The 23,700-nt window shown below is 28.3% G+C and overlaps 1 protein-coding gene across 7 annotated transcripts in view; it reads right to left on the minus strand.

Annotated features, from left to right (window-relative positions):
- Positions 1-23,700, minus strand: part of LOC118073177 (tensin-1-like) — a 156,009-nt gene that overhangs the window by 51,333 nt on the left and 80,976 nt on the right. For 5 of the 7 annotated variants that reach the window (XM_035093513.1, XM_035093512.1, XM_035093511.1 and 2 more), the window contains one exon: positions 11,098-11,172. In XM_035093513.1, the coding sequence (XP_034949404.1) occupies positions 11,098-11,172 (75 nt within the window). The remainder of the gene's footprint in view (positions 1-11,097; positions 11,173-23,700) is intronic. The other 2 variants (XM_035093518.1, XM_035093519.1) reach the window with 1 other exon arrangement.

Below are 23,700 nucleotides of genomic sequence, written 5' to 3' on the forward strand. Positions count from 1 at the left end.
AAATTATGTATTTATAATGTTTTTTACTCTATAAAGTAGGATATGTAAAATTGAAATTATGTTTCTATATTTTATAGACAGAGAATTGTTTTTGTCAGACATTTCGATCCCTTTAATTACAAAATGGTACATAAAATGAATTACATATCATTGGTATTTAAATAAAATATTCAAACAATATAAGCAACGAGGAAAAAATTCACGAGAGTATAACATTTCGTTTTATGCGTTTCCATTGAAAATTTCACCCGAACATTCCAAACGAATAGTCGGGATGGAAATAAGTGAATACAAAAGGTTCAGGTGAATACTATAATGAGTATTTTTGTATAAATAAAAGTTCGTTTATTAACTTCTAATAATAAAAATGATAATAATTTGCTTTTATCAAAAGCAACGACAATTGAAATAAAATAGTAAATTTACAAAAATAGTAACTATTTTCAGGTATTGGCCTGAGTGAAAAACTCGAGACGAAATAGCAAAAAAACGAGAAATTCTTCTTTTCCACGACACCATAGAGATGTGGAGAACAAGGTGCATTAGGATTGAGGAGACTCATGTAGCTCAAGTGTGCATTAGAGGGTGATCGAAAAGAGGAAGGGGTTTTGACGTGAATAATATCGTGAGGGTAGCTACAACAAGGGTCGTAAAGTCACAACTACGTATCCGCATATATTTCATCCCCTTCAGACTCTTCAGGTCTCTATGTACACATCGAACGCCATATAATTCGTCTTTCACTTTGCACTTGTGCTAGCATGGGTTTTCTTGATAATATTCTTATAATATCTACGAAATTCATCAGAAAATGTATTCAATATTTTATAAGTAACTATCAACATCACTTATTAGATTATCATTATTAGATTACTTGGTATAAAAATAAAGGGAAGATCTAAAATACATTTAAAAAAATTTTTCTCTGTTCTTTAATTAATTACATTTGTTTTTAAATTGTAGAGAAGCTTTTAAATAATTAAATAAAGAACAATCAGTCTATGGTGTTTTATAGAACGAAATTTAAAAAAAAATGAAATGTCGGAGCAATTATTGATTCTTTCACTGTCAGAGGTTTTTAAAAATTACATGACAGAATTGTTTATTTAATAAAAAGTTTAATAAAAAAAAATCTGTTTCACGATTGATTACGTCAATCATGAGTGGGTTTTTGTAAAGAATTCTCTTCCAACGAGATTTTATTTAAATCATTTCAAATTACAGAACAATTATAAGTTTAACTTGATTATTTTTGTATAAACGTTGAATAGAAGCAACAATGAATTAGTTTAACAAAGAATATTGAAGGTCTGAGGGGCAGAAATTTGATACAGACTTGTCGAAGCAAGATTTAGAAGTGTAGCTTTATATTTAAGGGAAGAATGATCTTATTTATATAATTGCATGGTGTGAATTGTGCAGTATGGTTAAAGGGGGAACAAAAGGTTCTAACATGGACAATCAAGAAATTTAGGTGTTGGGTTAGTGAACTTACTTTGTTTTATTACTGTTCTACGAAAAGTCATAAAGTTAGAAAATTTTAGTAAAGAACCGAAAGTTCAATAATTGATTTTCAATAGTTGATAAATTCTTTTCTATTACTAAAAATTACATAATTAATTTTGTTTATAATAATAATATCATTAAGAATGAGTCATTATTATGGTTTTCTGACAAAATAAATAAACAAAGAAAAAATGCAAACTTATTTTAAAAAAAAAAAGCTAAAATTATTCGAATTTTTTTTGAGCATCCTAAGAAAGAAATTCGCAATAAATATTCGTATTATTTAATGCATTTGTATTACTAATAAATATTTCATGAGTATCGAAATATTCATATCAGAGTAAAAAAAGATTTGTTTTTATCACGAATAAACCCAACCACCTTTCAACAATTTTCTTCTTATTTTATCGAAAGCTGTATTTATAATTAATAATGGTAATATATTCAGTTTTTCTTTCTCCAAACAACAAAAAAATTAGACAAAAAGTTCCAAAAATAATGAAACAGAATTTTTCATGGTCCAAAACAAAAGAAAACCGCAAGTAAAAAAAATTAATAAATAAAAAGACATTAGAATGTATGAAGACATGCATAAAACTTGTCTACTGTTCACCTGTTAGAACATAAAAAAGTATTGTTTTGAGAATATTACCTTTTACCATGTCGCAAGTGGGAGTCTTTGTATTCCTCCTTGTATCTTTACTACATCGCTAGAAGGTATTTGGATGATTATTGTTACCAGTATGAAAGTGAGAACTTTCAGAAACTTGAATTTCCAGAGGATGTTGGTCTACATCCTCTGAAGGCTTATTATATTGTTATTGCTTCAGCAATGACATTATTCTAAGCCAACCAAGATTGCATATAATGCAGCGCATAAATAAAATACTTTTATACATATAGATACCAAGTATAATATAATATAAATGCAGCAGACAACCTACTCTTATCATGTATACAATTTTCTGCTCTAAAATAAAGCAATGTTTCACAAAGTTAAAGGGTCGAGTTTCCAAATGGATTGATGTTTATAAAGCAACTCTCCAATAATATTTATCATTTTGTATAAATATATGTAAAAGCTATCACGACTATGTCTTCCATAATTTTTGATACTACATTTCAAACATATGCTCTGAATTTCCTATGCAGACAGCTTTTTCCAACTACACAAAAGATAAATAAGCTTTGTTTTCAGAATTTATATTATTTCGTTTGTTTCAATAGGTATATTGTTTTAAAAATATTATAAAATATTTGACTTTTTATGCTGAACCGTCGACCAAAGTAGTTGTTAACAACGCTTGATCTATTTGTTAACTTCCCATTAGGAAGTTATTGTAATTGGGTCGATTGGTGAAATTTGAATTTTCATTAAATCTCCACGTTTCAAGATATTTGCAAGCATACTGACATATTTTTAGAATGATGTGTGTGTGTACGTACGGACGTCAGCATTTTTTTCGTTTTCGATATTTTAAGAACGGATCAAGATATCAACCAAAATTAATTCAAAAGATATTATTATAAAGAAGATCTGAAAGAAATTGGAACGAATTCGATAGAGCCGTTTTTTTTTATAACAAAATAATTAATAAAAAAATGAAAAGATTAGCTATTTAAAATACTTTTAAGCCAAACAATAAACAATTTCATTTGAAAATTAAGTCGATATTGACTAGACATTATTGTTCACAACCAAATATGACTCTTAACAATTACGCATTGTTTATAACAATATGAATTTGTTATAAACAATTGAAAATTGTATTTATCGTTTAACTGATGCGTATATCACATGGATTCGGATGTTTTCAATAAAATAATATTATTAATGATGAAATATGACTCGTAAAAATTACATATTGTTTATAACAATATGAATTTGTTATAAACAATTACTAATGGGAAGTTTGTCGTGTTAGCACAGACAAAGTGTGCTCAGACCTATTTTTTATATTGGATTCTAATGGTAACTAAACTGAGAATAAGTTCTGATAATTTTTACTAAAAATTTAAGTCAAAATTACAGGGTTCTTTCAAGTTGCAGACATAAGTGGCTGACATGAGAAAAAATAATATAAGCATGCATGCTAGTATTTTTTACAGTTAAGAAGTACTTTGTAACGGTTACAAAATATTCGTAATAATTCATAAACACATATTTCATAATTTTATAATTAAATAATTTTTAACACGACGAATTGATTATTATTTATTTTCATTATAAAAAAACCAATTTTATTGTAATCAAAGATTTTTGAATATTATAATTATTTACTGACAGTTTTTGTCTATTAATAAATCATTTCTACATAATTAATTTTAATTGTAATATTTTAATTACAATATACATTTTAAATTTAAAATTAAATCAAATTGGAATAAAAAATTTTCACAGCGATGATTTGACGTCTGTATTGTTCGCTGATTAATAATTTGATTCTGAATAAATGTTTTCCTAGTTTCTAGGTATTTTTGTGTCATTGTTTCGTGTTTATTATAATAACATATAGAAAATATTGTATTGATACAAATTGAATTATAATACTTTCAATAAGTTACTCATATTTCATAGTGGCATTCTAGACATGTTTGGAAGTTTACACGAGAATTGGCTAAATTTCATTATCTTCATGTTTCACGTGACAAAGATGTTATCGGGAAATATTTGATGCAGATTAGTAGAGAATGGAATTTCGATTGCTCGAAAGTTGTTAATAATTTTTGATACATTTTACAGTATATTTATGGGTGACAGTAAATTATTGATTCATGTTTTATGAAAAGGTGAAAAAATTTTTATTTTCGTCAAGGTAAAAAAGCTCACATGTCAAAATTAAAAACTTAACAATTATTTTTTTTCCCAACATTGAAAGCAAAACTTTATTATTTTTTATTGTTTGATCATTTTCAAAGGAGTTATTGATAACTGAAAAAATTGTTTGGCTAGACTTTTTCACCTTTTATTTTTCCTATCACTCGATGGACAATAAAAATGTCAGTAGTACGAAATAAATAAAGTGTCGTAGAAAAAAAAGCTTCAGGCTTGGGAATTTGTTTTATTTAAATGTCAATACTAGTCGATTCCAAAGTTATTACTGTTTCAATTTAATATTCTTTTTCCAGACCACCAATTACACTCTTGGAAAATCAGTCAAATCAAAAATATTTTAAACTCAAAGTCTATGGCAACCACAGTATTTCTAATGATTCACATCAAATACCAACAGTGAAATTGAATTATACACCATTGGATTAGACTTTAAAAAATATTTAACTAGTGTAATAAAGTTATTTTTCAGCTGCCATTGCTTTAACTTTTTAATTGAAGTTAAACTGAAGAGGAGAAAAAAAGCATCAGCTTCTTTGTAACGATAAAATATAATAAAATAATCACTCCAAGCTGAAATTCACATTTTTCTTTGAAGATATAAAATTGATTAAAATCTCTTTCCCTTCCACTGAAGTTTAAAATCATTATTCACAATCCATCTGGTTCGTAAGTGATAACTGTTTATATTATTTCATTATCTCACATACTTTTATGAAATTTATTCCATTGTTTCCAGGACAATGAAATTTAAATCCATAGCTGCAAGATTATTTCCGCAATGCAAGTTATTTACTGGCATATTATATACATATTTTCACGTTGAATAGATTTTTATTTCAGTATTTCATTCAATTATAATTGATAGCTGAGAATGTCGCAGTCAAATAATTGTGTACTCGCGTGAATGTTGAATTCATAAGCTTGCACTAGAGATTCACAGAGCCCGCTTACGGATCTCATTAAAAAGCTTGCAGGAAACGTTAGCAACCTTCATATTACGGATGACATAATATTCCGCATCACATTTCTATCATTTGTACAGATGTACACAAGATTCAAATGAATGTTTAAAAAAAAAAAATTGTAAATTTTATGTTTATAAATCATCGTTATACACCGTCAATTATTCATGTAAATAAATAAAAAATTTAATTATGACGAATAATTGTGAGTAAAATTTTTTTTTTATAACTCGTGACCGACAAATCTAGTTTTACTGAGTGAAGGAACAATGAAGAGCATCTCTTGAATAAACTTAATTAGTAGTCAGAGATAATTAGAGACGCCTGAAGGTACCAAGAACATTTCGCTTTGGACACAACAGACAAGCTACTAAAAAACGAAAAACTAAGTTGGCACAATTGCAAGGCTTACCGGATATGAAAGAAATTTCCGTCTTTTTTCACTCTCTTTCTTTCTGTTTTTATTATATTTTCATCCTCATTTATTTTATTATTTTTTTTTCTTAACTTTTACTCAGTGCCCAACTAAGTATAATTGTAATTCTAATCCTATTAGTACACATTATAGACATAGACTATTGACATTCTAGAGACTGTGTACATTTATTCGGCTTCGTTATGATACAACTATGTATGTATATAAATATAGAGCTTCACGAGAATACTTCTGTGAAATATTTTAAACATGCTTCGTGACAAGTTTTTTGAAATTCAATCTAGTAAACTGTATTTATTCTATGATTTTTTTTTTCAATCTGTTGGAAATTAAAACTTAGAATCTAATCTGGTGGTTTTGTTACAGGAATAGAATAAAAATATTGATCTCAGATGAAAATACCTAGCAGTGGATTTAAATAAATTTTCATATTCATGGATTTTCCATTTTTATTTTCATAGTCGGTATTTTTTTGCCATAAATTGCATTCTAAAAATAGTTTTTTAATAAATCGATAGATAAATAACATTGTTTTATAGCCCTGAAAAATCATGGATTTGTTATGAAAAGTAACAAAAAGTTATGGGAGAATATTTTTTAAGAATAATTGTCTAGATTTAAACCGCACCCTTTTATGAGTTTGGTGTGGGGGGAGGGGGATAACAATAGATTTTCTAAATAACTCCGAATAAAAATGTTGTGGTAGCCATCCTTTAAAAAAAATGATTTAATAGAGAATAATTATTAAAAAAAAAATATTCTGAAATTAGCTTCAATATACGAAGACAAAATTCCTTTCAAAATAAATTAGCCATGTTCTGGACTTTAAAATAAGACAGCATTTAAATTCCTACCCGGATTGTGGGATGTCATCAAATGTGAATTTGTGTAAAAGAAAATACTCAGTTGTTTTTGTTTTGAATATGTTTGAGTGGTTAAGACATCGTTTTAATTACTTCAAATAAGTCTGGTATCATCATTGAAGTTTTGTACAAACACATAAGTACATGAAACTTCTGATTATTGTATTTGTTATTATATCTTATGTTAATTATTTATTTTATCAAGTTTTAACCTATTCCCTCATTTAAATCTCGAGCTTCTTTTAATTCAATAATTTTAACAAATATTAATATTTATTAAATAATTTTCAATTATTTCAAAGTAATTATTTTGGAGTTCAGAATATGGTTCATTTCATTTTTAAGATACCTTGCCTGATACCCTAGTAGGAATATACAACAAATCCATTAATGGGCCTGGCATGAAGTTATCATTCAGTAATGATTCTGTACTCAGCCATGACTGGATAATAACTTCATTTACTGGCAAGTCTGGTATATCCTACTAGAGTATAGCATTTATAAGGGAGTAAATTCAAGCCTGGAAGGAAAAAAAGACTAGGGTAACTTTGTAATTACTGATGTAATAGGTACACTGTAAATCTCGACTTATAGAAGTGTCTTATTTATAACATGGCTGGAGACCATTTTGATGAACATTTTACTCATTTTTAACACACTTGAAAAAATATTAAAAGTGACTACAATGTCGATCGAATGGGTATTATCATTTTTACATACTTCAACCGTGTTATATAACACACTTACAAAAGTTGAGGTTTCCAATAAAGCTTGATGGTAATAATAAGGTAGTTGGAGAATAGCTATAAGGTAGTAGTGGGATAGCAACATTATGGTACACCGTAGAAAATTGTAATCAAGTCCACGAATGACCATATTTCATTGCTACTCCAAAATATTAATCATCTAAAATTATATAACTTTATAAAAAAATGATTAAAAGTAATTTTTTGCTTTTGATAAATATGAAAAATTTTTCTCAAGATGTTTTTAAAACGAACGATGACAAAGAAAGCATTTATAAACTGCAATTTTTAGAAAAGTTTGATATTCAGACAACCGGAAGAAAAGACATGGAGTGAGATCTCTTTCTGTTTCTAAGGAAAGACGGATGTAACTCAAAACTTAGAACCGTTGGGTGAGGTGCGTCTGGCCAGGATCTGTATCTCAGAACATTCGAAGAGAGCTGAAAGGACAGTTTCCCCACAGCTTTCGGTTGGGGTTCAAACAATCTTCTAGATAAAGTTTGTACCCCTCCATCAAAAGGCAAAGCTTCCGGTGAAAGTTTTCGTTCATAAGCTTGCAGCTGATATCATTAAATGCATTGTTAGTGTCATACAAATCTATTCAATTTATCATCAATTCTTTCCTTTATAATTTTTCATTATTCAAGGTCGACTTCAGATTTAGTTTCGTTCCAATAAATCGAATATTTCGTTAATCTGAAGGAAAGTTACTTTAATACATTTCATTTATTTTTTTGGTTTTAAAATGTACTGAGTTTCGTATCAAATTGAATTTTTAATGTCATTTTTTTCTAATTCAGTTTTCTTTCTTTTAATTGACTGGAAGATGTTGTGGTTGTGTTTTAATTAGCTTTTAGTACTGATTCCACTACAAATCTTAGTGTTTTATTTTAATACGTTGGGAAAAAACTCCAAGGAATATTTTAGAGATTTTGCAATTTTTTAATCAATAATTTCTTGTTTGAACTTAATATTGAAAATGCCCGTATAAATAAATTTTTTTCAAGTTCCCGTCTTACCCCATTTTAGGGATGAAATAATTGATTTTTCACATGTTTGACTTGATCTTATATTTCTACGCATCAAGACGAAGAGAATGAGTCCTCGATCATCAGAATCGGAGTACTTTTATTTTTTGGCTAAAAAAAATGGAAAGGGGTACCACTTGCCATTTTCCGGGGGTGAAAAATCAAAGTTGTCCGATTTTAAAGTTTGACCACTCATTCTCTTCGTCTTGATGCGTAGAAATACGGAATCAGGTCAAACATATGAAAAATCAATTATTTTATCCCTAAAATGGGATAAAACGGAAACTTGCTTCAATTTTAGCATAAATTATGCTCTAATACCTGCATAAAACTCTAGTCATTTTAAATTTTCTCATTCAGAAATCACATTTCAACTATTTAGACTACAAGTAATTATATAATTTAATCAATACGAAACATTTAAAAATAATTCAAATCAAACTTATAATTTTTTCAATATTTAAAGCTGATATTATATTTCTAATATTTTTTGAGTTAGAAAATAAATATTTATTTTGATATCAACGATTGAAAATTCTAAACAAACACTCGGTTTGACTAAGTATATTAACAAGGGTGTATTTAATCAAACGATTGTCAGAGTAGTCAGTAATATTGGAAACTCTGATTTATATTCGTTGACGGACGCTAGGACTTGTGGTGGTCATAGACAAGAGCAATCACTTACAGTGGATTTGACTCCACCCAAGTTGAAGTAGTTGGAATCATGTATATCCAGACAAGGGAAGATTCAGAACGACCGCACTCCGTAGTAGAAAAGGGATCATAAATCTCAGCTGAACCATTATCGAAAGCACCACCAAAAGCACGTGCGATTGTTTGCCATCCTCTTCTTCTTCAGTTTTTGATGTCTCACCGTCTCATCAAATAAGTTCGTCAATTATCTCTATTCTATTATGAACAATCGTACATGACGATAGTGACAAAAGTCGGGAAATTTTAGACTTTTACTTTCACTTCCGCAAGTGAAATTCTCGTTGAATTTCATGCTAAAGGGACGATGAGATTATCAATCAGTACGACAGTGATATAGAAACGCCAGAGAGGGTCGCATTAGTCACTAACGTGCATTCATTCGTACTGCCAATCACCAACGAAACTTTCAAACTCCCACAGGAGTCACTTCATACCCTCTTTTTCCTCTTTACTGTTTCTTCCTTTCTTTCTTTCCTTTCAACCCCTCGGCTGAATTTCACTGGCGGTACTATTCAAAACTCGACAACCACAAGGCGAGAGATAAAGACTCAAATTTTCTCTTTTTATTCATCGCCCATTATACTCGACTAAGTGGTAAACATATATTATGTTTTATCTTTTTTCGGCTGTTATCATTCTGGCTTGTTGATCTTGGATATCAAATAATAACACGGTAATTGTTAGAAGCATTTTAAGTATAATCACACAAGAATTTATTTAAAGCTGAAGAACTTATTAATCTTGTTTTCAAACTTTAAGCAAAAATTTTTTATTTAAATTAGAAATTTTTGGTTATTTTTTTTTAATACAATTAATGAAATGAATTAAAATAATGCACATTAAGTATATTTAATACGGAAAATTTTAGATACATACTATTGCATTTTGTAGTCACTTTTTACTCATTTTATAGTGTGTTAAATTCTACAATTTGTTTATAGAAATTAAATATTGAACACACTTCATGTGAGTTATTTTAATATACATCAAAAATCTTGAATTTGCAATGTAACTTGCTTTTTACTTTACTTATTTACTGCAAATCCAGAAAAATTCAAGTGTTAAGTAATAAAACGCTAAGAGTGTTTTATAATTAAACATCTAAGTGCTTACAACGTTGATGGCCATCAACAAACTGTAGCATTTTGGTAAACGGCGAGAAGCGTTTAAAATTCGTCTACAAAACTGCTGCAGTTCGTTTATGGCATTCAAAGTTGTAAGTATTTTAAATGTTTAGTTTCTAAACACTTGGATCTGCAGTGTTTTAATGGTTATTAATTATTCAAAATTACGGCTGCATTTTAAAATTATTTTAAAACTTCTTAGTATGCTTTAAGACGTTTTAAAATTAAAAGGTATAACAAAATTACTAATTTAAGAAATTGATTTCATTACAATAACTTCCTAATGGAAGATTAATAATTTGAATAAACAATTTATCCTTTTTTTAAATCAGGTTGCTTTAAATTTATGCAAAGGAACTCAAACAATTCAATCTCAAGATAAAAAAAAATAGTCTTTATTATTTTTAATTTACAGATATTTTTAAAGCAAGACCTTTTCTTTTGTTTCAAGATTTTTGACAACCCTCACACATATTGTATAAAGGGAGAAAAAAAAGTAAAAAAAAAATTCAATGGTAAAAATTAAACTGATATGCTTTGTAAAGTACGAAATAATGTGGTCAGAATTTCCGCAGAATTAACGTGGGAAATTACCACCAAAAGAGTTGAGAAAATGAATCGACCAAGAGATTTTGTCGAGCTCAGCTGCTTGACCGACTTCTTTTGTTGTACGACACCGCAATGAATAAAACGCGAGAAACCAGATCTGACATTTTTTTCACGCAAATTTTTCTCCTTTATTTTCTCTTTTGCTATTTTGTTCACTTTACCTTTCACCATATACTCGTCACTTGCTATTCGATGTTTTTTATAGCACATTAAAATGCAACGTGTCAAGCTCAGTTTAATTTTTGCACTTACTACTTTTACTTTACTTACTTTTCCATCTGGGCTGCATATTTTGATCCCAGCCAGTGAAACAATCAAAAGAACAGGTGTCGAGCGATCGCTGTGCTGAAACAAGAGAGAAAATTTAATGTACTTTTCAAGTGTCGCTGTTGACAAATATTTTCTTCAAAAGGTACATTTTGGTAAAATGAATAAAAAAATTGCTTCAGTGAAAAAAATTATACATTTTTATATTTTATAAATTGACTGATAAAATTAGAATTTTTTTTTATTTTTATTTATTTATAATTAAAAACATATTGATAGATAGGAGAAGGGAGGGTAAAGTGAAACGCTCGAGAAAATGTACTGATTTATTAAAATAAGATTAAAAACGCTTATTGCACTTGTTGTTAATCAATTTTTCAATTTATTAAAGCATTAAAAATTATTAACATTTGTTTATATAATGGTTCTTTTGTTATACTTTACCCTACCTTCCCCTACTCGAAATAATTAGATCACAACAATAAATAATTTGAGGAAAAAGTAAAATAAATTCAAAATAAACAAAATATTTTTTACAATTAAAATTTTATTCTTTAGCAAATATTTTTGAAGCAATGTTTACTATCATGAAATATTAACATCTATTTAGAATCAGTTAAAAGTGTTGTTCAAATTTATTTGTTATCAATGATAGACACTGATTCAAATGTTGAAAAATTTTTAGCACCAAGTATAGTTTTATTTATGAACAATTACTAACACCCTAGTAAGAAAACACAATGGGCCCATCTCTGATTCAACACTGTATCAATCCAAGTTAACCCAATGTTGATCCATCAATTAATAATTAAATTATTAAATAATAATTGACATAATTAAGTCAATTTTACTTCTTATTAGGGCATTAATATTTATTCATATATATTTTGAAAGTTTCAAAACTTCTTACTCTGGCTAAAATGATAGGATTTTAAATATAAACAAAAATAAATAGCAAGATTAGTAATTATTTATAAATGAAACTGTATTTAATTTTAATATTAAAAATGTGTCAACTTGTGAATGAGTGCACTAATATCTACACTGATGTCTAAATAATGATATATGGATCGTTTATAACAAATAAATTAAAGAATAAAAGAATTTTTAATAATAATAATTTAAAACTTACAAATAATAATTACTATTATTAACAATGAAAATTGAAGTGGAGCGCATCTTGAATTTAAATACCTTAATGTATATGATATATTATCATTTTTAGAATTAAAAAAATGGAATGAATATGACTAAGTACAACCAACCCATCTAAAACATGTAGAAGGTATGAGTTATTAAAAACTCTAACTGTCTAGCTGACAGAGGGTATTATCTATCAAAAAAAGAAAAAAAAAACCTGGACCATCCGACTTATAAAAGATATTAGCTATCGCAACGATGAGCAGACTGTATTCCTAGCATCATTAAATCATTTTTTATCATAAAACATATAACTGCTCTATCCCCCTGATAGCGAAATCTGTTGAGATAAGTCAGCCTACGTATTTCTATAAAATACAACAAGTAAGCGAATTATTAAACATCGGGAAAAACAGGCGAATCACATGAGCAATTTCCATAACATGAGGGTTCATTAATCATCCAGGGAAGACCCCTCTTTAGAAAATAACATAATCTATTTTCATCTTTTGTTACGAACAATCAATTCAAACAATTAAACACATATACATACCAAAGGAACCAACAAAAGAGGTCATAATGTTAAAAAATATGTCAAATATTCACGGAAACAATCGGATCGTTCTAATAACGGAAAAGAATGATAAAAGAATAGTGTATTATGATCGCGTGGGTGCACGTTTTGTTCTTGTGACATACACCGATTGCTCCAGCACCTAGCTTTGTTCTGTCGAGGGTGATTAAAAAGTTGCCGAGCACAAGAGGAAAATAGGAAGCTCTTCAGTAAGAGTTATAGGGTGACTAAAAAGAGAACGCGCTGGAATATAACTCTTTGGCGGTGAGAAGAAAAATCACGTGAGTGCAACCATTAAGCGCATCGGGTGGATAGACACAAGAATAAGAGTAATATCGTTGTATCTTTGTAATATAATAACCTAAAGTATCTTCTTCACTTCTACTTACTTCTTTAATTCCCCTTCTTTATATAGTACTCAGTTTGATGCGCATTTTGTAATTTACTATTTCTTACTACCCTACATTTCCTTTCCTCCTCCTCTTCCGCCTTCTTCTCTACTTATAGATTAATAATGAGAAAAAAATTTTTTAATTACACTATAAAATTATTTTTAAACATGAAATATTTCATTGTTTAATACTAAATTATTGTTATGAAGATTTTAATGGACTTTGAAGAATGGAATAGAATTTTAAGGCTCATTCTTTCAAGATTTTGTTCGTTCGTTGTTAAAAATGCTTATCTTTGCAATAAAATGAAAAAAGTATCGGAAAAAAATCTCTCAATTTTTTAAATTGTTTAAATCTTTGTTGCATGAAAGAAAAAAAAAATTAGGTTGAAAATAAGAATTGTATTCTAGAGCTTTGTCTTTTTCTCTTCAATCTACTTTTTCAGAATTATCATGTAATTTTTTTTTATTTGGTAATTAGCTGTCAGAATAAAAGTTATATTTAGTTAAAATGCTCGTAATTCATGAAGAAACGATTGTGTAATTATCTCTTAAAAAAGATTTTATTTTTAAAAAGGAACATTAGTAATTGCACTAATTTTATTTTAAAGAAAATGAATGTTTTATCATTTTTATCATTTTAGAATAAAAATATTAAAAATTATTTTCAGATTATTTAACCCATAAATTATTAAAATGAATCATTTTCCTACTGATTTAATAAAAGGTTAAATAAGTTGTTAGCAAATAATTATCAGATTACCAAATAGTACTTTACTTGCCACTTAATGGGGGTTTTTAGAGAGAAGTAGAGACCTCTTTTCTACATCAGAAAATGGTTGGAGAATTTATGAATTTATTCAAGCAACGTTTCTGCAAATGACTTCGTCTGTGTCAAGGGTGCATACCTAATAAACGATGAGGAATGGCATCATCCTAATTCAGCCACTCCTAAAATGTCAAGAAAGGTCTCAATGGATTAGTGAATTGGAAGCTTTTCTCTTCTATATAATATTTACGACTCATACACCAATAGATGGACTCTGTCACTCAATGATCAAGAGATTTATTATAAATTCAACTAAAATCAAAAATCAACGCTATACTGTCAATTCGTTACAGTTAAAACGTTTTTAGTAAACTTTCCATTATCTATTAATTATACTTTTGAGTGATATTCGTATTTGCCCAGACACTGAAAACGCATTTACAATCCATTTAAAAAAAAAGGTAGGACGAATAATAAATTCATTCTACCATTAAAAATAATTTAATTGTATAAATATTTGAGAAGAATCTTTTTTATTAATACTTTAAATTACCAACGGTGCTGTAAATGTAAAAAAATAAGGTTTTAAAATAATTTATTCATTATCTGAAGTTCTAAAGTTTCTTCAATTAACCATAAAAAACTAAAAGTTAATACAAAAAAAATTATTTCCCACTTTTTATGATCAGATTATAGTTATTACGTGTAAATTATTTAATTTAATCAACATACTAATTTTTTTTAACAATAATAAATAAGTTCAGTGACTCTATTTTATTGCTAACTCTGTTGTGTCAATGACTCAACTTTGCGTTTAATAATCCTTTGTTTTCAGGATGCTATGTGTGCATAATCATGAAGTGTTAAATAACGACAACATATTATTATGATGAAAATGTATAATATTATTATTGTTAATACAATGGTTATCATAATCATTGAAGTGTAAGCAACTGTTTGGTATTAAAGCAATTTAATATTACAATTAGTTTATTTTATCGGTTTATCTAGATAGCTGTATGCTAAGAGGCATATATGAATATGTGAACTAGGGGATTTATACAATCTGCTGATGACCATTCGTAGATTCAGTGGCATTAAATATCTTCGGAGATCCATTTACGATGCAAACACGTGCTATGGATTTAGCTTGAAGCCGTCTCGCATTTAAGCCACGTTACCATGGACATAAACCCGGAGAATCTACTAATAGCAACGAATCTTTTTCTTACTGTCAAACACAGTTATCTCAACAAATATTACTCATCTCTAAATAGAGCTGATTCATAACAATGTGTCTCATTTATTTGTACAGAGATTTAAATAACTATTTAGATATTTTTAATGTTGTTATTCAATGTGATTTATCATCTTTAATTTGTTTTTATGTAATTAAATGTTGGGTGTGAAAAAATAAATACCTAGAAATAGAGTATAAATTTATAATGAGAAAAAAAAAACAGTTTTATTGAGTAGATTACTTAATTAAAATGACTAGATAAAAATAATTAGTTTAATTGATCGTCTAAATATTTGATAGGACTACACTCATTTAATATGTTTTTTTATTGAAGATTGTTTAATCAAGTAAATGTAGTCAAGTGAAATGGAACAGGTTTAAAAGGGCTCTAAATCATTTCCACAACGAAAAATAGGCTCAATACAAGTTTAAAAGAGGCTTAATGGTAACTTAACAATATTTTCTATGCCTAAAACAAGCCCAATAATAAACCAAAAAATTTTTAAATTCAAAATAAACTCTAATAAAAATCATTATTGAGCTTGTTTTAGGCATATAAAATGTTCATGAGTTAATTTTGGGCCTGGTTTAAACCTTATTTCTCCACTTGGTCATGATTTAGGCCTCTTTAAAACCTGTTTAGTTTTACTCAGCACACTGAGAAAATATTTGGATCTATATAGGGTATGTTTTAGACCTAGAGAAGATTTCTGACCTTGAACAGGACCTCTTTAAGGCCTAGAAAACACTTTAGATCTAAAATAGGCCTTTTTTGGGTGTACTAGAAAACTGATCATGTTTGTCCATGATCCCCTTAATTTGGATTAATATTGACTTCGTATAAAATTTATTAAATATTAATTTTATTTCATTAATATTTTTTGCTTAGTACATTTCATTTTTTTTAGCTCAACATGGTTCATTTGAATTACAAACTTATGTCCATCTCTAAAGTGAATAATAGTTAAATAAAGTTGGAAATATAATAAAAGTTTTTTCAGTTGATAAAAAATGTCTGGACTGCGTTCACTCAATTAACAATGTGTCATATCAACGTAACTCAATAATTGCAAAACCAGTTTGACGGTGTTTAATTTTATAAAAAATTCCGTATCGATAACAAGCATGATTGATCTCTGAATGTGCGGAAATTTGATATTTTATGGGAGAGAGGTAGGGTAAAGACGATGACGAGATACTGCACCATCAATTTTACGTGAAAATCCCACTCTACAGCTTGTTTTCCCTTGCTCTCTATATGTTCGATACGGTCTATTCCCCGTCAATCAATCGATGACTGTTCCGTTATGCCCTATTAGATCAGTAAATAGCTCCCGCGCGAACCACTATGGTGGTCAACCATTCGTGCTAGTCAAGTGAGTACTATCGATTTATAGATATGCCCTTTCCACCATGTTATATCTATGTTGTCAAATCTACTTAACATTCATGTTATTTCCTGTGTTATTTCCATCGTAATAAAATTATTCTAGTTGATAACATTGTTCTTCAATTTTCGTTGATAGTTTTGAATAATGATTGTTTGTTAATTATAATTGCAAATCAATGTATAGAGAAACAAGAATTTTTTTTTTTTTGTGAAATTCATTCCAAACTATTCTGATATTAAAGCCGGAGTAGAGACTTAAGGATCCCCTTGAGACTTTGGTCTTGTTAAGTACGCCAAGCCAAGATATTGGACTTTCAAAATAAGGTCACGAGTGCAGATGGTTTCAGAAACTAGCGATGAGAGCTAACAAAAATATTCATTTAAAATTACCTTTTTATATTACACAACTTTATAGAATAAAAAAGTTTATAAACAATTAATTTGAAAATGTTAATTTATGGAATCAACTAGTGGGAATGTGGAAATTAAAAAAATATATCTCTGTTATTAAGACGGAAACAAGTATAATAATAATAATGATAAAGTTTCTAGTTATTTTTTTTTTTATTGTTAACAGATAATTATTTCTTCAAGTGCTCACTAAATTCCAAGTATCAAGAGCATTAAATTCCCAGTTGTCTGAGGCAACAAGAAAAGAGGGAGGAAAGTAATATCTGAGAGGTAGAAAAGGTCGTTATTGAAAGATTGCCATCAAAAGAACCTCTTCAATAATAAGTACAAGAACTTCGATAATAATCATAAATAATAAGTTCACAATGTCAATAATTTGGTTAAGTATTTATTTATTTATTTATTTATATCATGTACTATTAATTGTTAACCATTTGTCAGCTCCTTTCTTACGTATGAAAAAAAAATTGTTCATCCAATATAACATTAAATAAATTCAATCAATTTTTTTTTAGACATTATTATCAGATAAATTTCTAAATCGATGAAGATTATACTGATTATTAATAAAGTTTGTAATAAAATAACCATAGAAATTGAAATTGGTTCAGCATCATATAATCAGAAATGAGTAACTTAAGTATTAAGATTTATGCAAGGCCTGATGGTGATGGAACTTAGTATCGAAAAGTTGCCCAAAGTTTATCATCAATTAAATTGTCAAAGTAGTAGTAAAGTGGAATGGTTATTTTGCTACTAACTTTATTGTTATGATTCTCAAAAATGAATCAGTGACTAATAGCACTATTTTGTAATGATTTTTATTGCTTCACAGTTAGAGACACTTGTAATCACTTTATGACAATAAATCAGAGTCAGGCAAAGTTTGACTGCAAAGGGGGTTTAAATTTGGAGTTGAAGCATTAATGAGTGCAAGTAACATCTACCTGGGGAGTTCTTGGGAGTCACAAGAGTCCAGTTTGCTTGGATCTACAATAAATACAGGTATCCAATCAAGGGAGCTAAATTGGTGTCATTGGTGCTGTCATGGTCCAGTTATTTTCAACGACTAATTATAGTTAATACTAATTATGGTGGTCAATGATGAGTCTATTGGTACATAATAATTATGATTGTTGTATAACTTTGTAATGATAAATGTTTGTTTTAAAATTACTGAAATGAGTTTGTAAAATGGAATATATTGATTATATCAATGATCAAAGAATATATTCAATTGTCATCATGAATGATACAATGTCTATAAAAATAAAAGGCCAGTCTCTCTTTTTGAATTTAATCAGAATAGAATTCCTGAGATTTATCCTGAAATTCAAGTAACCACTAGATGACCTCAATTCTTCAGTAGAAATTAAATCATTTTAGTGCGATTGAAGTAATTTCAGGTGCATTCAACTCATTCATACGTGATTGGTTCACCGAGAAAAATCGTAGCATAAAAAAGTTTAAAGGTGATGCAGACTGTAGAAAACTCTATAGGGAATTCGTATGACTGCAGTAGTAAGACGTGGTGCAATGAGGATTGTAAAGTAACTCTAGTGTTAGTTTGAAGCTTTTGTTATTCCATGTTTGCTACATTGTAACTTAGCTATAGTTGAACCTGACTTACTTATTCTTTCATCTTATGCTCTCTTGAACGTAAAAGTGCATTTTACAACTATGCGATATTAAATATTTTATTTATCCCTGGCTTGACTATTTTTTTTCTCCCTTTCTCTTTATTTCTTATGCACTATATTTTTCCAAGTAATTTAACTTTAAATAAAAGAATATTATTATTACTTGATACACATTGGTATCAATGAAATATAAATTTACTCCAGTAGAGTTGAAGAGGTACACTAACATAATATAATGCATCTTTAGAAAATATTTTACTTATTGAATAAATAAGTTTTGCTTCTTATATGAACTTTATGATGCTTCCAGCTAACTTTGATTAAAGTAGACTTTTAAAGTGAAGCTAAAAAATTTCTTTAATTAATATTAATTGTTTTACTTACTTACGATGAAGCTTTATATTTTTACAGTATTTTTTTAATTTAAAAAAAAAAATGTTTAAATATGACGAACTTTTTTTTTCTTTACTTTTTCTAAGAACTATTTTATGATGATTAAATGTTGTCGTTATTTATTTGGAGTAATATTTATTGTTTAAAATAAATAAATAAAGTTTATAAATACTTAATAATATAAAATTTAAACTGTTTGATTGTGTAAGAACGAGATGTAAATGAAATCTTAATTTTTCTTTCGTTTATTCTGACTGATTCGCACAAGTTTTGCATATTCAAACGCGTGGGTATATAATTCTTAACAGTAGTCGGTTGCCTGAGGCTCATGTCTGGAACCTACGCCTTTCCTTTTAATTATTGCGATTAATTAAACCGTAACAAGTCGACAGAAATTGTGTACACTATTCAGAGAAAAGAATATTGGACGGAAAGAAAGAATAAACTCTTATATAAGAAAAAAGAACAAAAGTATGATTGAATTCGGATTTTTATAATTAAAATTGTAAATAATTTCAATTGATGCCTGTGCAATTTATTGTGTTGAAGTTTAAATGAAACAGAATAATATTGGAAGAAAATATAAGATGAGAATAAATAATGAATCTTGTGTAGGAATTGATTTTTCAAATGGTTTGTATATTTGTCATCAGTGAGAGATGGTCCAGGAAATTAACGATTCATTTTTAAAGTCTGCAAAAAAATTTTAACCAACACCACAATGAAAAAAGGTATTTTTAGGTTTCTCTGGATAGTACATTTGGTTAAAGAGACTCTTTTATCTTTTTAGAGATGATAAAGAGGTGGAGGAAATAGAACACACCTGACAAATATATATAGATATCGTGAAAGAGGAAATTTGGATAAAATGCAAAATGAAATGAGAAATGAGAGAAATAGAGTAAAGGAGAGTCAACGAGACAATGAGTGGTGCATATTTCATATTCAGCGACCCGTGGATTTGCAATCTTGGCATGATGGGATGGGTAACAGACTGGACACTCCTCAAATTGAATCTGAAATCGAGTGAGAGACGCTTCGTCGATCTAACATATGCATTGGATCCCAGTATAAAGACAAGTTAAATTTAAAGGATAAAATCGTTAAATATTTTTTACAATTGATTCATTTATTTTAATTTCTATCTCATTTTAAAGGAATTATTTTAAAAAGTTTTTTAATATAAAATTCTCGAAATTTATAATTGAAAAAAATTTTTAATATCAAAAAATATTTTCACATTGTTCAAAATACTTAGCACCATTTATTCATTGAGAGCTCATGAATTACAAATAGTCTAAGCATTAGAACACGAATAAAATTGAATTAAAATAAATATAAAGTAAGATGAAAGATATTTGACAATATCTGAGACATATTTAGGTGCTCATACGAAACTTAACTGATTAATAAGTTATTTGAAATTAATTTGGTTGACGTCTTAGTCACATACACATTGAATAGACAGCACGAATATAAAAATATGTAAATAATAATTTCAACTACGTCTAACAATTTACTAAAGAGTAATTAACTTTTAAAACTATTTCCTGCTCCAGTCTATTCGCTAAAGTCATTTAGAGTCTAGCAAAAAAAAAAAAATTGAATGGAAAATATTTTGTGATGTTTACAGAAAATTAAAAATATGTAAATATTTACATTGATGTATGTATATTAATTAAAAAAGAAATTAAATTCTATACAAAAAAAAATTCTGTGAAACAGGTTGATTGCAATTTACATTGTAACCAAGAGAGTTTTATAATTTTTCGGAACTGTTGATAATTAAACAAGCTTTGTAAAAAAGATTCAAAATATAATAGGAAAAAATTCATTTTTTATAACATAAATCCTTAAAAATAAAATAAAAATTTCAAGTGATAAGCGTTTTGTCATTGAAAAGCTTTCAAGCACCCATTAACTGTACACTCGGACTTATGGGATTTTTAATCAACGCGGCGGAATCACGTAGCGAATTCGAGTGGAACGATTGGCGTTTCAACATTCTATAAAAAGATAAAAGTTTCAAAAGAATGTATTTTTTACATTTAATAGAAGGCTTTGACTGATATAATTTTTTTACGCAAATTCTATTATTATAAGATAAAACGCGTATCAAAAGGGTGGAAAAAAATGATACTGAATGCAAAGTATGAAAGACATTGAAATTAAATTGAGGTTGAAAATAATATTGAAATCAAAATGTAGCTTTCATGTCAATGTTATCAACGGGAATTCAGATTAAATCTACAGTATTTCAATTGAATGATGCAAAAGACTGAAGCAGAGAGAGAATGAAAATATCAAAAAATCAAAATAATAATAAAGAAAAAATAATGTAAATATTAAACAAATCTTATGGAAGATATTTCATGGTTGAAATTGCATTAGGGTTGCTAACATGATCATTATAATGAACCGAGATTATGGACAACGATTGGGGATTATTATACACGACTCCTAAAATTACAAGCACTCTGTCACAAGCGATATTGCTTGTTCAGGTGTTCATATAAACGAGGAGAAAGCATAGGCCGTTCATAACATTGTACAATACAAGTCGCTGATCTCACCGATCTAATCCACGCTCTGCTAATTACTCGAGTCGCCAATGATCCGGCCAGAGTTGCGGGAATAATAATAATCTCTCAACTAGTTCTGCCTGGGTAGTTTAATTAAACAAAACAGTAATTCTTCAACAAGGTTCAAGAGGGTGAATAAATTACATTAGTGTCGAAATTGCAAGTGAAATAGAGTTATACCATATTCTATCACTCCAACGGCATTCACTACTATATGTCCCTACGGTAGGTTGTTAATTATTCTGCATCATGATAATTTATTTATTTATTTTTTCTCATTTTAAGTACCAATTACTACCATTCATCTAGCAACTTATAATTGGAATTTTAAGGTTGAACATTTTTTGTTTTTCAAGCACACAGAAAAAAAATGCAGAATGCGATTTCTATGGAACATTATACTGCACGCAGAGAAATGTATAGTAAAAATTACCCTAAATTTTATGGTAATTTGGTGACACTGCAGGGTGACAGTAAAAATTACTGTACACATTGTTGAATTTACTAAACTGCCTTGTAATTTTTACTTTAATTTCACCCTAAAAATTACTATGCAGTTTAGTAAATTCAACAATGTGTATAGTAATTTTTACCGTCACCCTGCAGTGTCACCAAATTACTATAAAATTTAGGGTAATTTTTACGATACATTTCTCTGCGTGTGATTACTATGGAGCATAGTATTCAAAAAATATGACGTACGATGATAAAATTGGTTTGAAAAATGTCGTTCCTGTTTTTATTCTCAAAAGTAGTAGATACTGCACCAGTATATCTCCAGCTATTATGCAACATAGTAGGTGGATTCACTTAAGAATGGAATGAGTGCCATGTAGCACAAAGTACATGTTACTTCTTCTATATTTTATATGAATCAGTACTACTTTATGTAGTTGATTCATGAATAAACAATGAAAATGCCTATCATAAATGAAAAGTTAGCCTGCTCATAATTTATAGAAAATTCAAAAACACTAACATGTTAGGAGTAACATGTCCAATACTTGAGATACTCATTCAATTTTATTTTTCTTTTGAACATAGGAAATTTAACTATTCTGAATGGTAGATAGTTCTACATAATTATTGCTGTCACCAAACTCCCAATTTTTTTAGTGCAAATGGATTGCTTAAGAAGTTACAGCATCAAGGTGAGATAAATTTGTGTAATGAGTGATAAGTATGTAAGTGGACTTCGTATGGTGAAAATGTACTCATCGCTACCCTGGAAGAATGTTAAGCTAAAAATTATTCCACATTGTGGGTAACGTCTGGTAAAAATTACCCAACTTGAAGTCAAAATTACTCGACCAAAAATAGAACTGAATTAATTCAATGTAGTATTCAATTTTTCTAGCAGGAAGTAGGACTATTTTTGATCCAGCATTAGACTTGTTAAGCCCATTTTAGTTTAGTGTTGGACGAAAAATGAGTTAGCCTTGCTACCTACTCATAGGACCTGGTACTTTTTATTATAACATTAGCTTGTCCCAAGTTTACTCTACTAATATTAAGCAATTATTATTCATTAATTTTTTGTAATGCTTAGATATTTGTTTTATGATTCAAGATAAAATTTTTTGGTGTTACTCACATTATTTATTTATTCATTCATTCATTCATTCATTCAATTCCAGAGCAATAAAAATTTTATAGAGATGGAAAACATTGGTACATAAAAATGGAATTGTAGTAGACTTTTATTAAATCAAAAAGTAAAAAAATTTGACAATAGTTACAAAGGTGATATATTTTTAAAAAAATGCAATTCTATACATGTATTTAACATCATCAAAACAGAGATCATCAACACAACTACAAATAGTGCATGATTCAATTTGGAATCACTAGAAACAGTTTGCTAAGCTTTTTTGATGTTAGAAGACAATATATCTGAAGTCAATTAAAATTAAGGAGACAATTAAAATTGTAAAGATTAACTTTTTTGATGACAGTCATCATTAAGACAAATGAAATTTCCTTTTATTGAGAACAGGACTATTGGCGCGTTGATGAAATTTTTTCACTAAAGTCAATAGTGAGATAATAATGAATAACCAAATCGCAGTAAGAACC

The sequence above is a fragment of the Chelonus insularis genome, unplaced genomic scaffold (assembly GCF_013357705.1).
Source record: "Chelonus insularis isolate UGA/USDA-ARS -01 unplaced genomic scaffold, ASM1335770v1 scaffold_277_pilon, whole genome shotgun sequence".
NCBI lineage: Eukaryota > Metazoa > Arthropoda > Insecta > Hymenoptera > Braconidae > Chelonus > Chelonus insularis.